The sequence below is a fragment of the Prionailurus viverrinus genome, chromosome X (assembly GCF_022837055.1).
Source record: "Prionailurus viverrinus isolate Anna chromosome X, UM_Priviv_1.0, whole genome shotgun sequence".
Taxonomy (NCBI): domain Eukaryota; kingdom Metazoa; phylum Chordata; class Mammalia; order Carnivora; family Felidae; genus Prionailurus; species Prionailurus viverrinus.
The window spans coordinates 8,742,868-8,768,171 of NC_062579.1; the positions used below are offsets into that span (position 1 = coordinate 8,742,868).

The 25,304-nt window shown below is 44.6% G+C and overlaps 1 protein-coding gene across 4 annotated transcripts in view; it reads right to left on the bottom strand.

Moving 5' to 3' along the window:
- Positions 1–25,304, bottom strand: part of PIR (pirin) — a 90,781-nt gene that overhangs the window by 64,790 nt on the left and 687 nt on the right. The window contains exons 1-4 of one of the 4 annotated variants that reach the window (XM_047843313.1): positions 24,568–25,226; positions 24,133–24,261; positions 17,427–17,519; positions 1,344–1,427 (exon numbers count right to left, since the gene is read on the bottom strand). In XM_047843313.1, the coding sequence (XP_047699269.1) occupies positions 1,344–1,427; positions 17,427–17,519; positions 24,133–24,261; positions 24,568–24,636 (375 nt within the window). In that variant the 5' untranslated portion in view covers positions 24,637–25,226. Of the gene's footprint in view, positions 1–1,343; positions 1,428–17,426; positions 17,520–24,132; positions 24,262–24,567; positions 25,233–25,304 lie in introns of those variants that run through there. The other 3 variants (XM_047843310.1, XM_047843312.1, XM_047843311.1) reach the window with 3 other exon arrangements.

Sequence of the window (25,304 nt, forward strand, 5' to 3'; positions counted from 1 at the left end):
GCCTAAAACATCGCCACCTGGTCATTAGTTAAAGCAGCTGCTGCCCCCCGCTCTAAGGCAGTGAGGGAGATCTCCGTGCCGTTCGTGCCGCATGGCTTCCATCTGACGGCAGCCGGTGCTGGTCCTCAGGGATGTGTCCTCCTGTTTGCTTTCCTGTTTCGTTTATAGCTCAGCTCTCCATATTTTCGATCTACTTTTTGTACCTTCTTCATCCTTTTTTAGGCACAACCTAGTTTGGCAGCAACTTTATTAATACGGCCCACCTATCGGATTTGGAGGGGGGGAGAACAGATTTCCCTTTTTCTTTTTTATTTATTTTGAGAGAGCGCGAGAGAGCGAGCACAGGCACATGCAGAGGAGGGGCAGAGAGAGAATTCCAAGCAGGCTCCACACTGTCAGCGCAGAGCCCAGTGTGGGCTCGATCTCACGAACCATGAGATCATGACCTGAGCTGAAATCATGAGTCAGACACTTAACTGACTGAGCCACCGAGGCACCCCCAGATTCCTCTTTTCAACCTCACCATTTACTAGCTCTGATGCCATGGGCATCTTTTTTTTTAACATCAGTAAATCCCCACTCTCTCATTTTAAAAATGAGGTAAAAAGAATACTTACCTTAGAGAGATTATGTGTATGAAACTGCTTTCAATTTCATGTTCATGAAACACCACGATGCAAATATCTGCAGTTATCACTCCACGAGATATGTAAATAACCCCAGAAAGTTCCTGACACAGAGTTCAGACTTACAAACCCAGCAAAGAACACCCAAGCATTCCCTGGAGATTGAAACGTGTCTCAAACAAGCCCAGGATGGCGGCAAGGTTTGGGTCATCGTCTTAAGTGACACCACCGACCCCTGCGAACAAGTTGGCAGATAAACAGTGCAATGTTGCAAATGCAGCAGAAAGGTCTAGAAAGATGACAACTGAAACTGGTGTGCCGACTTTGGCAATGGGGACATCATGCGTGACCACTGTCTGAACGGCTTCGGCAGGGGTCTGGGTGGAGGTTGTGAGGCCAGCACTGATTTCAGTGAGTGAAGGATAAAATGGATGAGGAGGTTAAGATAATCATTCTTGATTATGCTTTGGAGAAACTTAAGAGAAGGACTAGTTGGGAGCTAAAAAGTGATTGAGGGGGGGTCAAGGAAAGCTTGAGAGAAGAATACAAGACACCTGTGCAGGTTTCTAGGCTAAGTGGAAGGATCCACAGAAAGGAAGAGGTCAAAAATACACAAGAGACGGGGAGGAAAGCATGAATGTACTAGAAGTGGGTGAGACGAAGCATGTACACCCACAGATGATTAAACCACCAGCAGTTCCATGTCCTTGGCCATACCTGCAGGTCTCCTGGGTTCATCTGACCAACATGTCCACAGAAGTCTTCATGGGCCATGCTGCCCCCTTCCAGGAGGTAAGATACCTTTGAGAAAACAAGCAGAAGAAAAAGTAGGTGTTTGGCCAGCTGTGAAGAACTGTTCACTTTTTCCACAGAAAATGTGGTGAGGAAAGTGTCAGGAGCAACGAAGACAGTAGGGCGAGCTGAGGGAATGAATCTCAGTGAAAGGGCCGTGCTAGCCCATATGACGCCTTTGAGAGAGGGGGGAGGGAGGGAGGGAGGGAGAGAGAATCCCAAGCAGGCTCCACACTGTCGGTGCAGAGCCCGACACCAGGCTCCATCTCACGGTTTGTGAGATCACGGCCTGAGCCGAAATCAAGAGTTGGACGCTTAACTGACTGAGCCACACAGGTGCCCCAAATTCATATACGTTAAAGTCAACTTTTCTAGGGGCATGTCCATGCTAAGAACGGAAAGAAATTCTGTATTGTTCAATAGGGTAGCCATTAGCCACTAGCCACGTGTGGCCGTTGAAATTTAAATCAATTAAAGTGAACGAAAATTAAAAATTCATGGGCCGCCTGGGTGGCTCAGTCGGTTGAGTGTCAGACCTCGGCTCAGGTCACGATCTCACAGTTCGTGAGTTCGAGCCCCGTGTCGGGCTCTGTGCTGACGGCTCGGGGCCTAGAGCCTGCTTCCGATTCTGTGTCTCCCTCTCGCTCCGCTCCTTCCCTGCTCACACACTGTTTCCCTCTCAAAAATAAATACAGATTAAACAAAAATTAAAAAAAAATTCAGCTCCTCAGTTGTACTAGCCACATTTCAAGGCCAAATCCCTGCCTCTCCCCTTCCTTTTTGGTAATCAGCCTGCCCACAGAAAGCAAGTGCCTCTGGGAGGGGCCAGCCCCCATGGCAGTGGCCTTCAGGGGTCCAGCACAGCCAGTGAGATCTGAATAAAGTCTGCCTAAGTTTTGCATACAGTATTTGGAAGCCCAGCTGCATGTAGAGAGAAGCCACACTCTCCAATATCAGCTATCTCGGAAACAAAGTGTTTTTCGTGTGTCTGCCATCTTTCTCTTTCATCTTCTCAAATGGCTCAGAATTCATGCTGGGAAAACAGCCATCATTTATTATGCCTCCTCATACCCCAAACTAAGGGCAATTAAAGACCCGATACTGTGAAGCTGCTGAAATCTTATAGTGTAGCCTTACAATAAACCCCCTTCTTCTTGAACCAGCTTCGTTGGATGCCACTTCCTGAAACTAAAGACTTATCGGGCACTTAACGACAATAGAAATCAGGGCTGGTTGACATGAGGACTCTCCACATGTCATCCTGCCGAGCGATGACAATGAGGTACACTGTGTACAGAATGGCCTCAGCAGGTGACAGGCAGATGGCTACAGAAATTGGAGGTTCTAGGTTGTGATGGTCAATGTGACTGGGCTAAGAGACGCCCAGATACATAGAAAAATATCACTTCTGAGTGCACCTGTGAAGGTGTTTCTGGAAGAGATTAGCATGTGAATCGGTAGCCCGAGTGAGGAACATTGCCATCCCCAGTGCGGGTGGGCGTCATCCAATTTGCTGGGGTCCCAAAGAGAACAAAAGAAGGGTGAATTCTTCCTCTCTCTTCTTCAGCTGGAACATCCGTCTTCTGTCCTCAGACATCGGAGCTCCTGCTTCTTGGCCTTGGGACGCTGAGACTTCACACCAGCAGCAACCCCTGTCCTATCTCCCATTCCCCTGTTCCCGGCCCCGGGCCCTGCCCCCAGTTCTCAGACTTGGGCCTCAGACTAAATTATACTGCCAGCTTTCCTAGCTCTCCAGGTTGCAGAGGGCAGATGATTATGAGACTTCTCCACCTGCATAACCGCGTGAGCCAGCTCCTATAATAACCCCCCTCTTGTACATCTCTATACATCCTAGTGGTTGTTTCTCTGGAGAACCCTGACTAGATTCCTACTCTCAAACCCCCACAGGGCAACTTGCTATACTAAATGGCAACAGTGCAACATTGGCACGGGACGAGAAGAGGCCCATTTGCGTGGAGAATTTATATGATGACAGCAATTCCAAATCAGGGGAGCAGGGGTGCATTTTTCAATAAACAGTATTGGAACAAAGGACTGACCATATGAGAAAAGAGAGTAAGCCCCGCCCCCACATATGGAAACATGTTCCAAATGGACAAAGATTTAAATGTTAAAAATAGGCTTCTGAGATTTAAATCTAAGGAGGCAACAAGAATACAAAATGTCAGCACAAACCTATCTTTGGAGTTTATTATAATAGCAAAAAGACAGGAGAACATTCTGCAACTGTTAAAAAGTGATGGAGATGTCTATTCACCGACACAGAAAAATGAGATACTATTTAATCAAAGCAAGTAGGTTACTGAACAGGAATTTTACTTAAAGGGGTCACATGCAATGATGAGTTTAAACGGGTTCATTTAAATAAAATCGTACCCCATCATGTTAGGACGCACCTGAAGATGCCCGGATAAACACACCAAAACGTGGACAGAGGTCATCTCCAGATGGTGGAATTGCAAACACATTTTATTATCCCCTTCCCACTTTTCTGACAGTTTGGGTTTTCCACAATGAGTCGTTTACTTTTTTATAATGGAAAACACTTTTTTATTTTACGAAAATATAAAGATATTACCACTGATCAGTGAACAAAAAGAAGTGATATGCTTTATTCTGCAGAGAAGCTGGTGACTATTTGTTCCCTCTTTGGGCGAACCGGGGTGGCCAAGAAGGCAGTGAGACAGAAGGGAAAACACAGACAATCGGAAGAATAGCGCCATCCTATGGAAGAGAACGATGTAGCTAGCTCTGACTTTCATATGTTACCACGCAGAAAAGACCTGGGACTCCTATAGAGGCCAAAACAGGAATGAAGGACTTAGGACCTCATACAAAGCTTAAACATTAACAAGGGGAGGGGTGCCTGGGTGGCTCACTCAGTTAAGCGTCAGACTTCAGCTCAGGCCACGATCTCAGGTCATGAGTTTGAGAGCCCCACACGGGGCTCTCTGCTGTCACCACGGAGCCTGCTTCAGATGCTCTGTCCTGTCCCTCTCTCTGCCCCTCCCCTGCCTGTGCTCGCGCTCGCTCTGTCTCTCTAAAAATAAACTTAAAAAAAAGCATTGATGAAGAGAAAAAGCTTCCAAATCTCAAACAACCAAACTAGAAGAAACAGTGTCTAGAATTGCTTTCCTTTTCTTGTTATGCATACATTTTTAATTAAAATAACTGCATAACAAAGGCAATTCTCATTCTCTTTGGCCTCAAGCTCTGGGTTCTCAAAGGAGTCTCTTTCAAATCGTATTCTTTCCATCCCCAAAGATTTTTCAATTATCCAAGCCTAGGGACTTTCAAGTTGTTAATCATCTAAAAAATACGTCAGGCAGCTTTAAAAAGTAAATTGTAGTGAGCATGACTCATTTAAAGATGAAAATTTATGTGGACACCAGGAGAGGGGTGGTGTGTGTGTGTGTGTGTGTGTGTGTGTGTGTGTGTGTGTGTGTGTGTTGCAAGTTTTATTTTAGAAAGCGATGCCAACACTGTTTCTCAAAGACTGAGAAGGTGGTTATTCCCACCCCCCACTTTACCCCATTCTCTGGTAATACAAAAGTAAACATCATTTCTCCCATTCTAAGTACTATAAAATCTGAATTAGAGAAGTCTGGTTAATGAGGCTTTACTGAGCCCATAATGCCTACCTTTTACTTCTTAAAGCAAAAAACCATACTTTTTGCCGTTGGGAGGAAAGAAAAATTGGAAACCAAGGACCCTTTATTTATGATTATCTTTGATTTATTTCTTTGTCCTAAGTGCTGTAAATGCCACACTGAGATCTCAAGCTTAAACGAATTCCTGCGCAGCATTTTTCTAAACGCAAGCAGTGCTCTGAGAGTCGACACGATCCAGATGATTTTTTAGGACGTCACATAATCGCAAACACCTGGAGAACGGCCGTGGGTGGCTGACGGAATTGGGGGCGTTATGTTTAAACTCAAGAGTTGCGTGTGTCTAATTAAGAAATCTGTAATCAGAAACAGGTGTTTTCTGCAAGAGGGTCCATGCTGCCTGATCCGGCTCCGTCCTTTCCTCCTTCTTCGTCCTCCACTTTCCAGGGGTCTTCACCGAACACCTCTGCTTCCTCGTCGGTTCTTACCTCTTCGTGTGTTTGTATATTTGGAAGGAGAGAAACAAAAAGCCAAAGCAGGAACGAAACAAAAGTGGCTCTTGCGATGTGAAATTGAAGCAAGGTGTACCTCCAGGAGCTATAAATTAATCCTGCAGAATCACAGCACAAGATACCATAAAGTTTGTTGTTTCTTTCTGGTATTTAAGGAGGAGGAGTGTGCTGACCTCATTCAATGTTTCTAGATGCAAGACTTTTTCTTTAAAGCAAAAAGTTGACGTTATAGGTAAAACTATAGTTTCTTTTAATTTCCAGGTGCCCCAAATGGTGGCTGTTTTTCTATTGGTAGCTCAGTAGGAAAAAGAGAAAAACAAAACACAAACATGAATTGAGGTCACGGCTGTTGCCAGAGGCCAGCAAGGAACGTATTGCATAACAGAAGCGGCTAGTGGGTCTTCAAGGATTCTTCAAGGATAGAAACGTGATGTTTGAACCCATGCAGTGAAGGACCCAAGTTATTTTACAAAAATGTTTTAATTAGTTGCGTAATCACTGAGAATTCTCAAATATCACCGCACTAAATAAGCTCATCCAATCTCGACCCCACATAAACACCTTGGTAAGTGCCAGAAGGCAGCTTGAACAAAAAAGGAAAAGATAACCAACATGGTTTTTGGGTATTTGGCCAAATATTTTAAAGGCTCTCCTGGGGCCTGCCTTGCCATTTCCTGCCACAACCCTGCCTGGGGGCCAATGCTGGGGGGGGGGAAAGGGGGCGCTCTGGCCCTGAAGGCGTGGCCCAGCCTCTGGGAACCACTCAGGCTCCCCCGAGGGAGTCTCGGGTTTGTCACTTACTAGGTGTGAAATGTGGGGCAAGTCCTTTAACTTCAGGAGGCCCGGTTTCCTCAAGTACAATGTGGACAGAGGAGATGAGCTCACCAAGCGTGGTGAGTTCTCAACGAGGTAATGAGTGCAAAAGTTCCTGGCACATATCAAGTGTTCGGTAAGTTCTAGAACTGGCACTCCTGCCACACTTCCACGGGCAGAGATCCCACTCGGGGGTCTTCCCTCTTGCTTCCTGGAATGTATTTCTCCCGATAGTCTCGTGGCTCGTTTCCTCACTTTGTTCAGGCCTCTGTTCAAACATCACTGCCTAAGAGGGGACACCCCCCACCAGCCCATCACATTGGTCGGTCTATTCTTTATCCTCTGCTGATTTGTTCCTTCTCCCTAGCTTCTTCCCAGAGGGACCCTACAATATAGAATTACTTAGTTGTTCATTGCCTTCCCTAAGAAAGGGCAACCTCCCTGCCATCTTGGCGGCAACAGACGTGTTGTGAGGTCTGACGGGAGTTGCAAAAACAGCCAGGACTGCCAGCTGCGAGGACTTCAGGCGAACTGGCCACCTCTGGCAAAGAAGAGGGTCTTTGTGCTGCTGTACGCAAAGATGACAACGGGCCTCGTGGTTCCTGGGTGAGGTGGAGAAGAGGTGGGGGGGCGGGGCAGGGGACAGGCAGCCACAGGTTCCTGACAGGACGTGCTCCCAGGGTCCTTCCCTGGTGTGGACGTGGGAGAGTTCCACCCAACAATGGCTAACTACAGCGAAAAGAACTGATTTAAAGGCAATTTTCCTTTTATATTTTTCTGTTGCTCCCGTTGTCAAAAGTCTCCAAAATGCACTCATTTTCCTTTCCCTGGGAGTAAAATTTCTGACGCGCACATCAAGGTTCTTTAACAATCATTTCCTGAATCTAACTACTCAGGTGAGCTGAATCGCAGACTTCCTCAGAACCTTCCAGCTGCTTCTAGGATCCCAGGGCCAGGAATGCCCTTTCCCTTCAAACCCCACTCAGGATTCAACCTTTCGTGGAGTCTCTTCAGCCAAACTACCGCTGGCTCCTCGTGTAATCATCAGGCTAACACCACCTACATCTCTTAAAACTGTGGTCAAGCAGGGTGCCTGGGTGGCTCAGTTGGTTAAGTGTCCGACTTCCGCTCAGGTTACCATCTCATGGTTCGTGGGTTCGAGCCTGCGTCGGGCTCTGTGCAGACAGCTCAGAGCCTGGAGCCTACTTCGGATTCTGTGTCTCCCTCTCTCTCTGCCCCTCCCCCACTCACACTCTGTCTCTCTCTCTCACTCTCAAAAATAAATAAGCATTTAAAAAATTAAGAAGAAAAACCGTGGTCAAGGTGTTCACGTCGTCCGTTTTACCTCCTGTGTCATATTGAAGGGGCCTCCAGGGAATGGTTTGCCGACTTCTATGATCACCCAAATTTCCCACATGCAAAAGCCTAGTGTCTGCAGCCAGGGCGAAAGCGGGTCGTTGGAAGTATTGCTGCTTAAGAGTGCCCTCTGCTGATCCTAACGATGTGTGCACACTGTTTTTGTCCTACCAGACCTCACCGGAACAGGGAGGGGGCTCTCTAACAGAGCCACTGAGAACCACGCATATCTTCTAGCACGTGCATGGGGTCTCTGCTTCAGGACCGTGTGTCCCTGTGGCAGGCTGCCATCTAGACGTCAAGGGACCAGCTGTGTTGTGGTGTAGAGGGAAGTTTTCTGCTCACACGGTCTCTAGTCGAAGGCTGTCAAGACAGACAGCTAACAATGAAGGTTTGGCGCTCACAGAACTCTTGCCAAGTTAGGCTTAAGGGATGTACCTCTTGGTTTACTATTTTGTTAAGATTTCATTACGTTGAATTTAATTAAGCAGCTGACATCTTTTGTTGGGTGCATTACTCTTATTCTGATTCAATTCACTGCAAGGATTTAACTTCTCAAATTTTTGGCTAACGTGTTCATTGTGCTTGAGGTTTTTGGGCCACAGGTTCTGGACTTCAAGAAGCAATAAAACATTTTATAATAAGGGGGTCTGATATAGGGATGTCATTTTTTATCTTTTGTCTTTTTTAAATTTTTTTAAATTTATATTTATTTTTGAGAGAGGCACAGAGTGTCAGCAGGGGAGGGGCAGAGAGAGAGGGAGACACAGAATCCGAAGCAGGCTCCAAGCTCCGAGCTGTCAGCACAGAGCCCAATGCGGTGCTGGAACTCACAAACTGTGAGATCACGACCTGAGCTGAAGTGGGACGCTCAACCGACTGAGCCACCCAGGCGCCCCTATCTTTTGTCTTTTTAAATAAACTTTTCATTTGGGGGTAATTTTAAATCTCTCTTTTTTTTTTTTTTTTGCTTTCATTGCAGCTTGCACAAGGGAAAATGTCATCAGAAACTCATAAACAGGAAGTTAGAAAGCCTCCAGAAGGAACATACTTCCCTACCTTCAGGGAGCCACCACTCTAGCAGGGGAAACACTACTAAAACATGCAGGTAAGAGAAGTGAATACTAAAAAGAAGTACAATTAGTCCCCAAGGAAACACAGAAGATTCATTCTGATGAGCAAGAATCTGAAGGAATGGGGGCATCACTCATGGAGGAGGCAGCCCCCCAATGATTTTAAAATGTCTCGTTACTGGGGAAAAGCTGGGGTGGGTGGGGCAAAAAAGTAGAGAAGGAGGAAAAGAATTTTGTGGGTTGTACTAAAAGGCCATGAGCAATGAAAGCAGGATTTTGTTAATTATCACATTATGACTAGATCATGAGTGGTCTTGTGGCTACAAGAAGTTAAATGAATGTTCTTAAACATGCAGGCAGTTAACCAACCTAATCCATTTCCTCATTGCACCGATGTTCAGAGAGATAAGAGCATTACTTCGCACTTACAGGTGGGAGATTCGGATCCCTGAACCACGAAAGCATTGGGCCCCACAGTAAGTAACAGAAAGACCGTGCGGTGTCCACAGCTGGAGACCTGTGTCACAGGGGGTGTCATTTCTAATGTTTTTAACCTGACAACGTCTCGCAACAACATCAGATGTATAGAACGGGAACTCTGTTCCAGAAGGAGTGGTGGCGTGGAAGACAGGACACATGTGGGCCCGGGATCAGATGGGCCTGCCCAATCCTGCCCTACATGGGCTGTGTGACCTTGATGGGTCACCGCTTCCCTGCGCCTCTGTTTCCTCATCTGTAAAATGGGGGAGCTGACAATTCCTACTTTTCAGGACTGCTGTGAAGCTTACAAGTAATGTATAGAAGGCATGTGAAACTAGGGGCGCCTGGGTGGCTCAGTCGGTTAAGAAGGCATGTGAAACTTCTCATAAAACTGGTAGCCGATGCGGCATGGCAAATTTCCTTTAGGTTTAGTCCTATAGGGTCAGGCATTTCATTTTAAGAGTGTCTACTGAGGCAGAACTCTGAAGCAGCTTTGCTAATAGTGTTGAAGATTTTTGCGAGAAGCTTTTTATCACGTCATGGCCTATGTTCGTTTACTCTGGACTTAATTTTAGTCTCACTTAAAAAGCGTTATTTGGCGACATAAAAGGACATTTAATGACTGGTTTACACTCTTTATCACACCCCCTCCTCCAAGGAGGAGAATTTTAGGAATGTTCTCTGCCTATAATCGTCATAGGGTAGGAGTGGGACAGAGGGGGAAATCTGCTGGGAATTTATTTGGAAAACTTTTGAAAAACAGTTAACTGCTACTTTCCTTCGTGTGACCTATGCTTCCTGACATGGACCTGGGTTGAATTCTATGCTGCAGGACGCTCAGCTGCAACCCTGGCCTCTACTCACTAGATGGCACTAGCGCCCTCCAGATGGTATGATCAGAAATTGCCACACTGACCCCCTGTAGGCAAAGGCACCCCCAGAAGAGAATCACTGGCATAGACACTCTAAAATCCAGACTTTTTAAAAAAACGTTTATTTATTTTTGAGACAGAGCGAGAGACAGAGTGCAAGAGGAGGAGGGACAGACAGAGGGAGACAGAGAGTCCGAAGCAGGCTCCAGGCCCCCAGCTGTCAGCACAGAGCCCGACGCGGGGCTCGAACTCTCGAACTGTGAGATCATGACCTGGGCTGAAGTCGGCCGCTCAACTGACTGAGCCAGCCAGGCTCCCCATTGAGATCATTTAGGCATACCCTAGAATCAAGGCATAAGTAAGAACACCCCAAATGCCCATCGACAGACAACTGGATAAACAAAATGTGTCATATCCATATGATGGACAATTATTCAGCCATTAAAAGGAATGAAGTTCTGACATGTTACAACTTGAATGAGCCCTGAGAACTTTTGCTAAGTGAAAGGAACCAGACACAAAAGACCAACACAGGATTCCTTTTATATGAAATGTTCAGAATAGGCAAATCCCCAGAGACAGACAGTATGGTTGCCAGAGCCTGGGGGAAGAAGAAAATGGGGAGTGACTTTGAGTAAGTATGGGCTCTCTTTTGGGGTTGATGAAACTGTTCTGGAATCAGAGGTGACAGTTGCACAATATTGTGAAAATACTAGAAACCACCAAATATTTTTTTAAAAACTTTGTGAATATGTATTTGTATCTGCCATTATGTGCTTGTTTTCTAAGCACTGTCTTTTGGACAGTGTAATGTGAATTCTGGAATTTTCTCTGAATCAATGTAGTATGTAGAAGTAATCACTCAGTAAAATAGCCCATCTTTCCCCACAGTACAACTGAAAATACACTATTTTTTTTTAAAGAATAAAGGTATAGCCTTTGCTTTGTATACAAATCCTACACTATGCCATAATAATTCTGTCACTTTCCAACCGTCGTGGAGATTATTCTATATTAGAACATATCAAGCTGTGGCATTCTTCTTAACAGCTGTGTAGTATCCTTGTATGGATGCGTGTGTTTAAACCACTAGTTCTCTACTGGGGGTCATTTGGTAGCCCTTGTCCTCCAAAGCAGACAGTTGGCAATATCTGGAGACACTTTTTGTTGTCACCCCTGGCGGTAGGGGGGCGCTACTAGCATCTAGTGAGTAGAGGACAGGAAAGCTGCTTAACATCCTACAGTGCGCAGGACCACCCCACCGGAAAGAATTCTCCTCCCAAAATGTTAATAATGCCCAGGTTGAGAAATTGGCTCAACTTTTAAAAAATGGAATAAACAGGGGTACCTGGGTGGCTCAGTCGGTTGGGCGTCCGACTTCAGCTCAGGTCATATCTCACAGTTCGTGATTTCAAGCCCTGCATCGGGCTCTGTGCTGCCAGCTCAGAGCCTGGAACCTGCTTCGGATTCTGTGCCTCCCTCTCTCTCGGCTCCTTCCCCACTTGCGCTCTTTTTCCCTGTCTCTCAAAAATAGATATTTTAAAAATTCTTTTAAAAAAATTAAAAAATGGAATAAACATTTGTATAGTGAGCCTTTATTCTTACTTTGGTTTCTTTTTCTTTCCCCCAGAAAAGTATTGAGATTTCTAGAAGTAGGTTAAATGGGTTAAAGGGGAACGCCTTTTTCCTCTGAGGTACATGGGGCTCCCGTTGCTACAATGAAGGGGGTATTTCCTCCATTGTATCTGGTTATTGCTTTCCTGCAGGGAAGTGGGTGATTTTTGCGTATTTATTTTAAATTCAGCAAGTTACTAAGAAGTTTTGGTTGATACTCTTAGCACAGTGGTGCCAAAGGGGTCTTGGGGGTGAGGATGGCTTTCTATAATCTGTTGCGCCTCAACTGCAAACCATGCCAAACACACGAGCTACAACCTCCAAGCCTGCGCCATAAGCCCAGCTTCTGGAAACGTCCTGTGCCCTCCCTCCTCCTCCAGTCACGCCACCGCCCAGAGCTGGATGCAGCCACAGTGGGGTTTGCTTTTGTTAGCATAGTCCCACAAAGGAATAATTTTTCCTCCTCCTCTCCAACAGCTGTAACTCATATTAGTAGCTTCGAACTTTCTGGGGCGATATTAAATCGTAATGGCGCCGGTAGACATTCTTGTCTTTTTGTTCCCTCAAATTAACAGGATTATGTCTAATATCTCAGTGTTAGATGTGACATGGGAAGTTCACCGAACAATAGTCTTCATGATACTGAGAAAGTATCCCTCTTTCCCGGTTTTCCTAGAGTATTTTTTTCTTTCCAAAATGGGTTTTGATTTTTTTATTTGTTTTAAGAGAGAGAGAGAGCACATGTGCGGAAGCAAGCAGGGGAGGGGCAGAGAGAAAGGGGGAGAGAGAGAATCCCAAGCAGGCTCCACACAGTCAGCACGGACAAAGCCCAACGCGGGGCTCGAACTCATGAATTGTGAGATGATGACCTGAGCCAAGATCAAGAGTCGGAGGCTTAACGGACTGAGCCACCCAGGTGCCCCATGCGTTTGATTTCGATCAGGCTTCCTTTTTACCCCCAGCTTTGATTCAACAATGGGATAGTGTGGTTTTGAGAGTACACAGCAAGGTAGGAAAAACAGGCTGTGTGGGAGACGGGGGTTTGATTCCAGCTGTGAGTTTTCGGTGTGAATCACCAGCACCCTTCCCTCCCTCTCCAGGATATGGTGCGGGCAGTGCATGCAAAGGCTGCTGGCCACCGTCCAGGAAATAGGAGTGTGGCTTTTCTGATGGGCACACCCTTGGAAACAGGACGGGTTTGTTCTCCTGAACAAAGTCAGAGAACCTGCTGAGGCTTGTAGTGAAAAACCTGGGGGGAAAAAACACTTCTAAGCCCAACTAAGAGCATAATAGACACCATCATCCTTAAATGTCCCTGACACATGATGATTTACTCCTAACTGTTCTTAAATGTAACCAAGCAGGAGTGACCGGGGACTTGCAGCGCTAAAACCAGGAAAGTCCCAAAGCTATAATTTAAACGATGATTTTGAAAGGCATACAACACGCTTCTTCTCAGAACAGGCGAAGAGAAGAGTTCATCAACAGCGTGCTGAACTTGAAGGGCTTCTTTTTCCAGCTCAACTCAACTTTGGCAGGGCATGGGTTCTTCAGTTGGTTCTGTTTCCCAGAAACCAGAGTTGCCCTAAGCAACTCAAGCTATTAGGCCTGACCAGAAATAGGTAAATACAAAAAGTTTCCACCCTTTACCACCCAGGCCTTTTGAAAACAATGCTTCCCAGAGGCCTAACTCCTGGCAGGAAACACTGACTGCATTTTCCCCTTCTTCTTGTGACCTCCAGCTGTACCTCCTTCTCCAGGGCATTCCTGCTCCCTCAATTCTCCGGCGAAAATATACAGTTCTCCAAACCATTAAGTAGAAAACAACAACAACCGCTATAAATGGGTCCTCGCTCTTTCCCATCTGGTAGAATTATAGTACTTCCGGTTTGGAAGATCATCTAGATCATCTTAATGTGCTCACCAACCCCTCGGGGCTGTTGCTGAAATACGCCGTTGCGTGGGTCCCACTTCAGGTGATCGGAATTTTCTAGGATAATATTCTCCACATTTCTTTGATCACGTATCACTATTAGCTACAAAAAAAAAAATGTGAGCATGCACTCATAATGCATATATCTATTTAGGTTGTGTATTCCCGGGATAGTACAACGTAATTTCATTTTTATTTTAACAAATTAATGGAAACCAGCACAGCACTGACTCATGTGGCACACAGCCTATTTTGAGGACCACTGATCCTGAAAACGCACCCATTATGTTAGCATTCAGCGAATGCTTGTATTTCTCCAGGCATAAGAAAATCACTCTGATTCAGGAAGCCTATTCTATGTTTTATATGTATATTATAACACATATAATAAACATATATATGTATATATATAAATGTTATTACAAGGTCTTCCTTCTATTGGTTTGTATCTATGCTTCGCATCCAAAGGTTTACCTTTTCGGGCATGCAAAATAAGCCTAATCCCTCTTAACACTACTGCAACTCCTATCCCTGAAAACGGCCGGATTTCCTTGATAGACAAGAAGCTGCTCTAACACAGTAAGGATCCCAGCAACCCAACAGAAAAAAATAGGCCAAGGATATAAATATGTAAGGTAAACAAATACTTAAAAATGAAAACAAAAACATAACCTCGCTCAGCTAGGAAAAGGGAAACTTAAAACCACGCTGAAGTATTCTCTTTCATTTATCAAAACGGCAAAGAGCTGGAACAGCAGGATCAGCCTGTGATGTTGGTGTTGCTGAGGGAAGCCTGGCACCCCCACACACTGCTGTGCTAACGTTGATTGGTACAACCTCCATGGCAGGTGCCTGATGAAGCCATTCAAGAGTCGTTGTTTGAATACTGGGAAAATGCTAACCTTATAATGGTAAATGAAAAAAAAAGAAAGAAAGAAAACAGCACAATACCAGAAAAAATATACTAGAAGGAAATGTATCCAAACAATAACGATATGTATTTCTGGATGGTAAGACAACATAACAAATGATTGGTTTTGTTGTTGTTGTTGTTGTTGTTGTTGTTGTTTAGTTTTTTGAGTGACAGAGAGGGAGACAGAGATAGAGAAGGGCAGAGGGAGAGAGAGAGAATCCCAAGCAGGCTCCACACTCAGCTCGGAGCCCAGTGTGGGGCCCGATCCCATGACCTACACTGAAATCAAGAGTCAGACACTCAACCGACTGAGTCACCCAAGCACCCTTCTAGTTCTGTTCTTTATACTAATTAGCCTTTTCAAAATTTATACCAAGCCTGTAGAAAATGCACCAGGGAGGAGATGATGAGAGCCTATCAGGGGGCCTGGTTCTGAACTGCAGACTCTTAACGTCCACATTAAGAGACAGAAGAATGCTTGCCTTGCCTACACGCCTGGGAAAAACCGATACAGTTGATTCTGGGTATTCCAGGTAGTTATGTTCTATAAAGTTGCCATGACCATCGGATTCACAAACGCTGAACCGCTGCTCTTGGGGAAATACAGGGCCTAGTCCCTTTGAGCCTCTAACCACATTTTCATCAACCGATCAACATAGAACCTTGTTTTATGTGTGCTTCTGTTTAAAGACATCTCACGAGTAGGTGAATTCGTGAATACAGGATCCACAAATAATGAGTAATGGCTGCAATTATAACTCTGCTTTTAGGGAAAATTCTTACTCAAAAGTAAAGGGCCAAATCCCAATATTCAACAGCTGAACGCCTTTGCAGGTGAAAGTTGAGCACCTTAAAATTTATAAATTGCAATTTATAAAGGAAATTAAGTTTCCTTTCCATAACAGAAAGGAAAGCAATGCGTGTCATGATTCATTTTATTTAATACATTCACTGTGTTAGCAAAAACTCTATTATCCAATTAAATTCAGCCAGTAGTTACTGAGCATCCCCACCTGCAGAACATGGTGATGTGTGGGATTATGTCAGCTGAAGCAATTTACAGTCCTCTTGACCACGGGCGGGGAGGTTGAGGCCAATTCCTAACTCCAATACACAACAGACAGAATGTGTTCGAGGTCACCATAGAGGTCTAACGCGCATGAGACTCGTAAAAATAGAATACTATGGGAACCAAATGAAGGAGAGAGTGTACCCTCTTGGGACTGTCTTATAAAAGCTGGTGGAGGGGCGCCTGGGTGGCGCAGTCGGTTAAGCATCCGACTTCAGCCAGGTCACGATCTTGCCGTCCGTGAGTTCGAGCCCCGCGTCAGGCTCTGGGCTGATGGCTCAGAGCCTGGAGCCTGTTTCCGATTCTGTGTCTCCCTCTCTCTCTGCCCCTCCCCCATTCATGCTCTGTCTCTCTCTGTCCCAAAAATAAATAACCGTTGAAAAAAAAAAAATTTAAAAAAAAAAAAAAAAAAAAGCTGGTGGAGAGAGTGGCATCTAAAAAGACCTTGAGGGACTGGTACAATGGTAACTGGAGCTGTGCGATGGGAGTGATGAGAATATCCTGGTACCAGAAGCAGAGGAGAATAGTGGGGACATGTGTTCTGGAAACCATCAGAATCCAGCATGGGTGTAGGATAAGTGAAAGGAATGGCTTCCATTACTGCTGTAAGGCAAGACACAATGCCCCCAAAGTGCTAACAGAGAACTGGACAGCCAATGACTAAGTGGCGAACGGAAACCGGTCCAACCACCTTGAGCCTTCATATTGTTTCCAGAATCTTCTTGGTTAACTCAACCTTTACATGGCAGTAGTTAACTCCTTAGCGGTCCATCTTTCACCTCCTTAACCAGAATGCAAACTGGAAGCAAGCAGGGGACCAAGCCTCCTGCTTCCTTAGCCTCTGTCCCTCTGCCCACCACCCACTCCCCAACACAACACAGACACATCTAACCTACAAAGGATTGCCCAACACCAATGTCGGCATGTCACCAGTCTTTAGCAAGTATTTACTCATTCGGTAATTGGCTTTGACAAACACAAGTGAGCCCTGGTCTTCTTCCTAATACAGGTTCTTCTCACGGAGCAGATGGCTACATTTTCTCGGTAACTGTCCCTGCATTTTCCCAGAACATATGTATACGTATGTGTAGAGAATGAGAATCTTTTAAAGTGCCACCACATTGCATCATACATTTTTGTCTCTTTATCTAACTAAAACTGAAAACAAGTGTTCAGCAGAATCTCTGTAAATCTTAGAGTTAAATTTTTAAATGTACAGGTATGACCTTAAAATTCTAATTTTTAGGCTATGTTGTATTTCAGCCCCTTGATTCTAGAATTCCTTAGAACTGAATTGAAATACTAACAGTGTTCTTGGATTGTCTTTGGAGTTTTAAATATTACATGAGATTAAACATTTCTGAATTTTCTTGAAGAAAAACAAGTTTTCTACATAAAATTATTTAAATCACACCTTAAATTGTTTCTTCTCTCACAAATTATTTTAATTACATAAATATTTGAAGAAGCCAATCCTTGCTCTTTATTAACTGCACAAATAAAAATGTCTCCAGTGGCACAAATTCAAAGAACGTTAAAAGCAGCAAATATTTAAATATGAATATACTTCATGTAAAGTATATGGTTTCCCAGAGTAGCCAGTCCATAGCTAAGACCTTCAGAATTAATTTAACTATTATTCATTGTTTCGAACTCTGAATTTTCCATTAGAAGTGATCGCTCAATTTAATTACGAAAGCAAATTTAAAAATACACACTTTTGCAGTCAAATTATTTTACTTACTGTCTCAAAACCTCGATGTGGGTGATCAGGAAATCCACCTGGTCTACCTCCTTTAAATTCGTCAAACAGTAAAAATGGGTCCAGATTTTTCAACTGAAATAAAAATTAAATCCAACAGATTAGACATGCCTTTTAAACCACACTACTGGGGGCTATCTTCATGGACAGATCTAGCGAAACTCACTGAAAACAACGTAGCTGATGAGAATCTTGAAATGAAAATCACTTTCAGGAAAGAATGCCTTATACACGTCCGCGTGCACACGTGTGCATGCACACACACATGGACTGTAAGTACGTTAAAGAGCCTATTTAAAAATTTTTTTTTCAATGTTTATTTATTTTTGGGACAGAGAGAGACAGAGCATGAACGGGGGAGGGGCAGAGAGAGAGGGAGACACAGAATCGGAAACAGGCTCCAGGCTCCGAGCTGTCAGCCCAGAGCCCGACGCGGGGCTCGAACTCACGGACCGCGAGATCGTGACCTGGCTGAAGTCGGACGCTTAACCGACTGCGCCACCCAGGCGCCCCGAAGAGCCTATTTTATAAAAGGTACAAAGAGGAGATAAACATTTCATGATCACCGAAGATCTAAACGGTCAAGCACAAACAAGATACAGTCTGTATCCTAAGCAGATTCCAAAATCCGTGATAGCATACATGCTCTGGAGGAAGGCAATTTAACACATACGAGGGAAGGGGAAGGATCAGGGAAGGTACTTTCAGGGAGGTGGCACCTGAGCTAGGTCCTGAAGTACATGTAGGAGTTAATGAAGTAGAAGGGGGGAGAAGGAAGAACATTGCAAGTAAAAGAGCAGAGAACACTAAGCTATAGTAATTATAATAATCTATCTGTAGCTTCTTTTGGGTTTTCTTTGCAGACATTCAGATTGCCAGTGTATTTACCAATAAGCTTTTGCCCGGCAGTTCACAAATTTTTTGGTTGCATTAGATTAAAGCTGTGGCAGGCTGCAGTTTTTGTGGGGTCTGCTAGGCTTGGCTGGTCTCTCTACATGGCTTATTTTCCATCCCAAGCTGAAACAGTGGCCATTATCTAGGACATGCTGTTCTCATCCCCAAGGGCAGGAGCAAATGGGAGCCAAGTCAATAGTGCACAATCACATTAACACGGCCCAGGTCACAACACGTGACATGGCCAAGCCCAAGGCAGGCATGTGACATGGCCAAGCCATAGGCACTTAAACCCTGCCTATGGGACTCACGGGGAATGCACCTAAAAGTGGGTTTCGAGTGTGTAATCCCATTATGGGGGGCAGTGAATATTTGGGAGTAGTATTCCAACCAACACCCATCAGCAAATAACTGGGGTCCTTTCCCTTCGTTTTCAATCCTTACACTTTCTATTTCTTTTCCCTTTTTGCAAGCTAGCGCATCTACAACAATGCTGAGTAGAAATGCTGGTAAGTAGACGTCCTTGCTTTTCCCTGATTTTACATAGATTGCTTTTTTAAGATTCATCGGCATGCAGGTTGTTTAATACAGGTTTTCTGCAGACTCCCTCCACAAGGTGAAAGAATTCCCCTTCCGTTTCTAGTTTACTAATTTCTTAAACCTACACAGGTGTTGAATTTTATCGAACACTTTTTCTGCACTGATCGAGATAATTTTTCTCTCCTTTAATGTCTTAATGTTGGTAAATTACATAAACAGATTTTCCAACATTAAACCAAATTTGCTGTGTTCAGACAATCCAAACCTTGTTGTGATATATTATCTTTTTTATACGTTGCTATATTTGCATAGTTAATATTTTGCTTATGATTCTTGCAAAAATGTTTATAAATGCCATGCAATTATCCTTTCACGTTGCTGTCCTTGTCTGGTCTTGACTGCAAGGCAACATAGTTTCCTAAAGTGATGTGAGGTCTCCCTGGAGCTTCATCTGGAGGTGGAGAGTTTGTGTTACTGGAGTTATCTATAGTTTCAATATTGGGTGAAATTTGTCTGTAAGATCATCTGGACCTGTTGTCTTTGAGGTAGACTTTTAAAATAGGCTGGGTGGGCCTTTTAGGGAAATCCTTTATTTTAAAAAAAGGGATGGACAGCTGGCACTGATCCTTTTGCCCTTTCCCCTCTTCCTCCTCTCTGCACCCAAGGGCGAATGGTTACTGTTGCCTCAACAGCTGTCTCGGGCCATAAGGTGATGCACTAAGAGCACTAAAATGATGAACTAATATAGAATGAGCATGGGTCTCTAATAAGTGGGGAGCCTTCAGGCCCACCCTACACTGCCTACTCTTGGGTTTTCAAAAGAAAAACACAAATCCGTACGTATGCAAACCATTAGTTTTAGAGGCTGCCTTCTGTTACACAGTTGAACCTAATCCTGATATAAGGGTAGTAATGCCTGTGGCAGCAGCCCAGAACCAGCTGAGACCCCACTTTCCCAACACTCAATGAAATGCCAGCCTATATCAAGGCAATATGGAGGCAGCAGAAGGGAGAGGTCCTGTCAAAGATAAACTCCAATAGCTCAGACTACCTCCCGGGCCTACTCAACCTCTAGACAGGGCTGGGGGGTAACGATGAAAAAGTAGAGGGAAATTGCCAGCATGCAGTTCAAACTGAGATCTAGATTTGGCCTTGAATGGACCTGAGCTACGACTCTATGCTCCCCACCTTGACTCTACACGTAGAGATCCTGATAATGGAGAATGCCATCTACAGAGGCTATACCAATCAGGACCAAGATTAGTCAAGGTTATTTAATGATATTAAGGAACTCTTAGCATTTTTAAGTGTGTAATGGGATTATAGTTTCATTTCTTAAAGCTATTATCTTTTACAGACACCAACTGAAATATTTATAAGTACAATAAAAATGATTCACTTTTAAAATACTTTGAGTGAAGAAATGGTTGAGGGACACAGAGGAAACAAGAATGCCCATGAGTTGATCACTGTGGATGTTGGGTACATGGAGATTCATTGTACTATCTTCTTTTCTATTTTAGAAATTCTTCATAATAAAAAAATACGTGTAAGAGTGGTCCAAGGAAAATCGCACTCCACCAAGGAGTGTCTGGTGGAAGGGAGTGTGGAGCATTGAGGCAAGTGCAAATGAGTGACGGGCTTCCCTCCTGTTTCCCAGCAGAAAACAAGCCACTAATATCATGCTGTGCAATCATTCAAATTCCAGCTTGGCCCACATTTAATCATGATGAAAGGCGTGAGCTGACCCCACTCCTTCTTTACTGTTCATCACCAAAAGGCTCAGTGAGAGCTTTGTAAATTCCTCTGCCTCCACGTTTACCACCATAGGGAACATGTCACTTAGGGCCACTAATACGAAACACTTGTAAATTCTACACTAAAATAGCTTTGTGCTCCAAAGTGTGTGAGATGTTTCTTCAGAGACAAAGTCCGGGTGCAAAAAGTTTGAAAAGTAACTACCTTGAAGCTAGATTGGTGCTTTCCTTCTCTGCTGACTGGAGAATTAGGGGTTGCAGGGTACTGAAAACTATGGTGACAATCTAAATGGCCAGAAGTAGGTCCAGGAGGAAGACAACAGTGGTATGCCATACACTGGAGCAGGTCATAGCTATTTCATTGATGGTCATGAAGAACTGATAACAACGTGGCAAGTGTTTACATTACTGTGTTCAATGAAAAACCAAGGACACAAAATTGTTTATTTTGTATAATCCCCATGATGTAAAATATACAACTATATGGACACAAAAGGAAACACCCTCTGTCTTAATAGTGATTAAACCAGGGTGATGGCATTAGAAGTGATTCCTATCCACTTACTTTTTTCTTAGGGTAGAGGCATACACAGCAGACCCTCTGAATTAGTAGAATGTGGGTATCTTTAACATTGTTTTGGTGTTTAATTATTTTTGAGAGAGACAGAACACAAATAGGGGAGGAGCAGAGAGAGAGGGAGACACAGAATCTGAAGCAGGCTCCAGGCTCCGAGCTGTCAGCACAGAGCCCAACGCGGGGCTCGAACTCACAAACCGCGATATCATGACCTGAGCTGAAGTCGGACGCCTAACCGTCTGAGCCATCCAGGTGCCCCAGAATGGGGGCATCTTTAAAGCATAAGTCTTCAGCAAGGGACTCTTAACTGGGTACCATGGATAGAATTCAGGGTGGCTATACACTTGGCTGGGGAAAAAAATTACATCTTTATTTTCACTAACCTCTAACTGAAAATTTCTCTTCTGAATTTTTTTCTAGTAAAATATATATAATAAAATTTACCATCTTAACTCTTTTTAAGTATACGGCTCAGTGTCATTAAGTACATTCACATTGGTAGGTAAGAGTCACCGGCAGCCATCTCCAGGCTGAAATGCTTTAATCATGAAGACAAAGAATCACAGTAAATGACCAGGACCTGTGACTCCAGAAATCAAAGCTCTTATCATAGCACATGACAGTGGTTGCAGGTGTACTGAACTATTATTGTTCATGTGCCTCACAGCTTTGCAATTAGGGAGTTCTATGAACTGCCACCAGGTCTTATTATTTAATGCAAAATTACTAGACTACAAATCTGCTTTGTAATATTGTGCTAACCATATTTCAATATGTTTTCCTTTGTAATCCTATGCATTTTGTTTCATGTGTATAAAAAATATTATTCTGAGAAAGAACTTGTAGGTTACACCAGCCCCCCCGCCCCAAGGGGTTGACAAGACAAAAAGAAATTAAGAAACGCTCAGCAGATGTGTTCTGACAGATGGGGTAATTAAAGTATTAGCTACCCCAACACAATGGGTGTCCGAGTTCCATACAATTGTTCTGTCCGTGATGAGGTCTGGTAGAATTGGATACCACACCCATCTGGCATCTCCCCAACACCCACCACGCATTCAGCCCTTACAATAATCCTGTTTGCATGTATCCCATTGGAAAACAATGTCTGATGGACCCCCAAACACATTCACAGGTGAAGAGGAAGCTAATGGCAGAAAGAGTATGGGAATATCAGAGCAGAATCTAAGAAGAGGAACCAACCAACCTCATTTTTTAAAAAGAATCCATTTCCCTAATATACTGCTTCCTTTATTCAAAAATATTTGGGGAGGGGGAAGATGTCCAGCATCACTAATCATCAGGGAAACGCAAACCAAAACCACAATAAGATATCACCTCACACCCGTCAGAATGACTATTATCAAAAAGACAAGAAATAACAAGTATGGGGGGGTGTGGAGAAAAGGGAGCCCTTGTGGACTATTGGTGGGAATGTAAATTGGTGAAGCCACTATGGAAAACAGTATGGAGGTTCCTCAAAACATTAAAACTGGAAATACCACATGATCCAGTGATCCCACTCCTGGGTGTTCACCCAAAGAAAACGAAAACACTAATGTGAAAAGAGATCTGCACCCCCGTGTTCACTGAAGCATTATTCACAATAGTCAAGACATGGAAACAACCGAAGCGTCCACCGAATGGATAAAGAAAATGTGTGTGTGTGTATGTGTGTGTGTGTGTGTGTAAACACACATACACTATGAAATATTATTCAGCCATGAAAAAGGAGATCTTGTCATGTGCAACAACATGGGTAGATCTTGAGGGCATTATGCTAAGTGAAAGAAGTCAGGCAGAGAAAGGCAAATACCATATGATCTCACTTATGTGTGAAATCAAACAACAAATACATAAACCGAGCTCACAGACACCGAAAACAGATTTGTGGCTGTTGCCAGAGGTGGGGGTGGGTGAAATAGGTCAAGGTGTTCAAAAAGTACAAACTTCCAGTTAGAAGATAAGTAAGTCCTGGGGATGTGATGTGCGACATGGTGACTATAATTAGTATTACTGTGTTACATATTGGCAAGTTGCTAAGAGAGAAAATCTTAACCGTTCTCACACAAGAAAAATAAGTTCTGTAACTATGTACGGTGATCGACATTAACTACACTTATTGTCGTGATCATTTTGCAAGACAAGCAAATACCAAATCATTATGTTGGCCACCTGAAACGAGTACGATGTCGTATGTCAATTACATCTCAATGAAAAACAATCTTTCTGGAACCCGGTATGCTGCGCAGCGCTGTGTTCCTTGGGCTATAACCACCATTTGCTACCTTTCTGTGCCAATAAGATTTTCTTTTCCGCAAGTCACCATGCCCCTGGTAATTTTCAAATAAAGCTGCTCTCTCGTGTTGAAAGAGGTCTACCTGACCTAAAATCACCTCATATGAGAGAAGCCTCCACGTACCCGCTCTACCACGAGAGGCCCACAGAGTTGGGTCCTGGTGGTTTTTTCCAAGAACCCAAATCCCTGGCACTGGCTGACTGGCCAACGATGGACACATGACCCAGGCGAGCCAATCAGATTCTCTCCCCTGGGAATTTGGAAGTGAGCCCTACAGCTACTCCCTGGGGCTGTGAACTTGGGGCTATACGGTGGGCCCATTTGGCGGCGTGCACACTGAGGCAGGTAGATCAACCCAGGACAGCACAAGGGAACGCAGAGTAGGGGCACGGACGCCTCCGTTGCACCTTCTGCGCAGGACCTCTGTACCCATGTTAGAGGGACCCACTTTGGGGCGGGGCTGGTCCAGGGGGGACCCTAATCGCTAAGTTTAGAGCTGGACGCTCTGGCACCCCCACAAGGCAGGTCATGATTGTCCCGGGCCCTCTCTTCCCAAGTTAGCCCTCACTGTCCCACCAGTGCCTTCTGCCAAAAACACAAATAGCCACCCAACCAGCATACCTCGGGTCTGCCAATGCTTCTTCGGACCCTCGCCCCGACCCCTTCCGACTGCTCCCGGCTGAGCACGGACAGGGTAACCTTCTTGGAGGAGGCCATGTCCAAGTCTAATAAGAGTGTTCCGATGCTGAGCTGTAGAGGAGAGAGGGCCAGAGGGGGAACAAAATAAAAGACAAATCATAAAGGAGGGCACATCCAAGGACTACGAAATAAAGGGTACTAAATTCAGACCTGCCCCAAATATAACAGCTACAGTATATGGACTGCTTCCTCCGTACAACACCTGGCTTAGGTCATCTAAAATAATGTTGGGGACCATGTATGGTACTAACTAGGTTCCCAGCACCCCACTAATTATTTGCAATTGTTACCTCATGCAATCCTTCAGCCATCACTTACCAGGCTTAGCAATAACAGTTCGGCCGGGCACTTACTAACCTCTAATGAGCGCTGTATCCGCTTTGTCTCATTGCAATCTCTCAAGTCCCGCCAGGGAGGTGCCACCATGAGGTAGAAAGATTTATGTGGTGACACACGGAACACGAAGGAAATCCGTGAGGTCTGTGACTCTCACCGGAACGCGCCAAAGATCTTGGCACTGAAAGGATCTTCGAGGGTCACCAAATTCAAAGACCCATCTTTCCCCGCAGTTCACGGGCAACTTCAGCGGCAAGAAATCTTTGAGCTTTGTCAGGAAGTCTTCAGGAGCACGGGAAACCCCCGGGTGTCCCTGCCAATGCATCCTGTATTTCAGGACCAATCTACACCCCGCCTTTAGTATTCAAAAGCGTTTTCTCTCGGCGGGCCTAAGTTCTGCCGACTGGAGTATCACAGAACCAGTAATGATCAATCCCTTTTTCACTTCAAATGCTTGCAGACGGCAGTGCCACCAAATCCCTAAAACTCTTCTTCAAGCGAAACACAATCCACTCCTTCAAAGATCCCAACTCAGACCTAGAGAGTCGCTTTAGCAAGAAGCAGAGACTCCAGAGCCGGAGAGCCTGGGTTTGCATCTGGGCTTCACCCGGCCCCAGCTGTGCGACCTGAGGCCACCTGCTAAGCCTCTGTGTTCCTCAGTTTTTCCATTTGTGAAATAGGGGTAAGAAGCCTGCCAACCTCAACCGGGTGTGGTCGGCGCTCTAAGAATGTTAGCTGCTGTCACTCAGAGCCCTCCA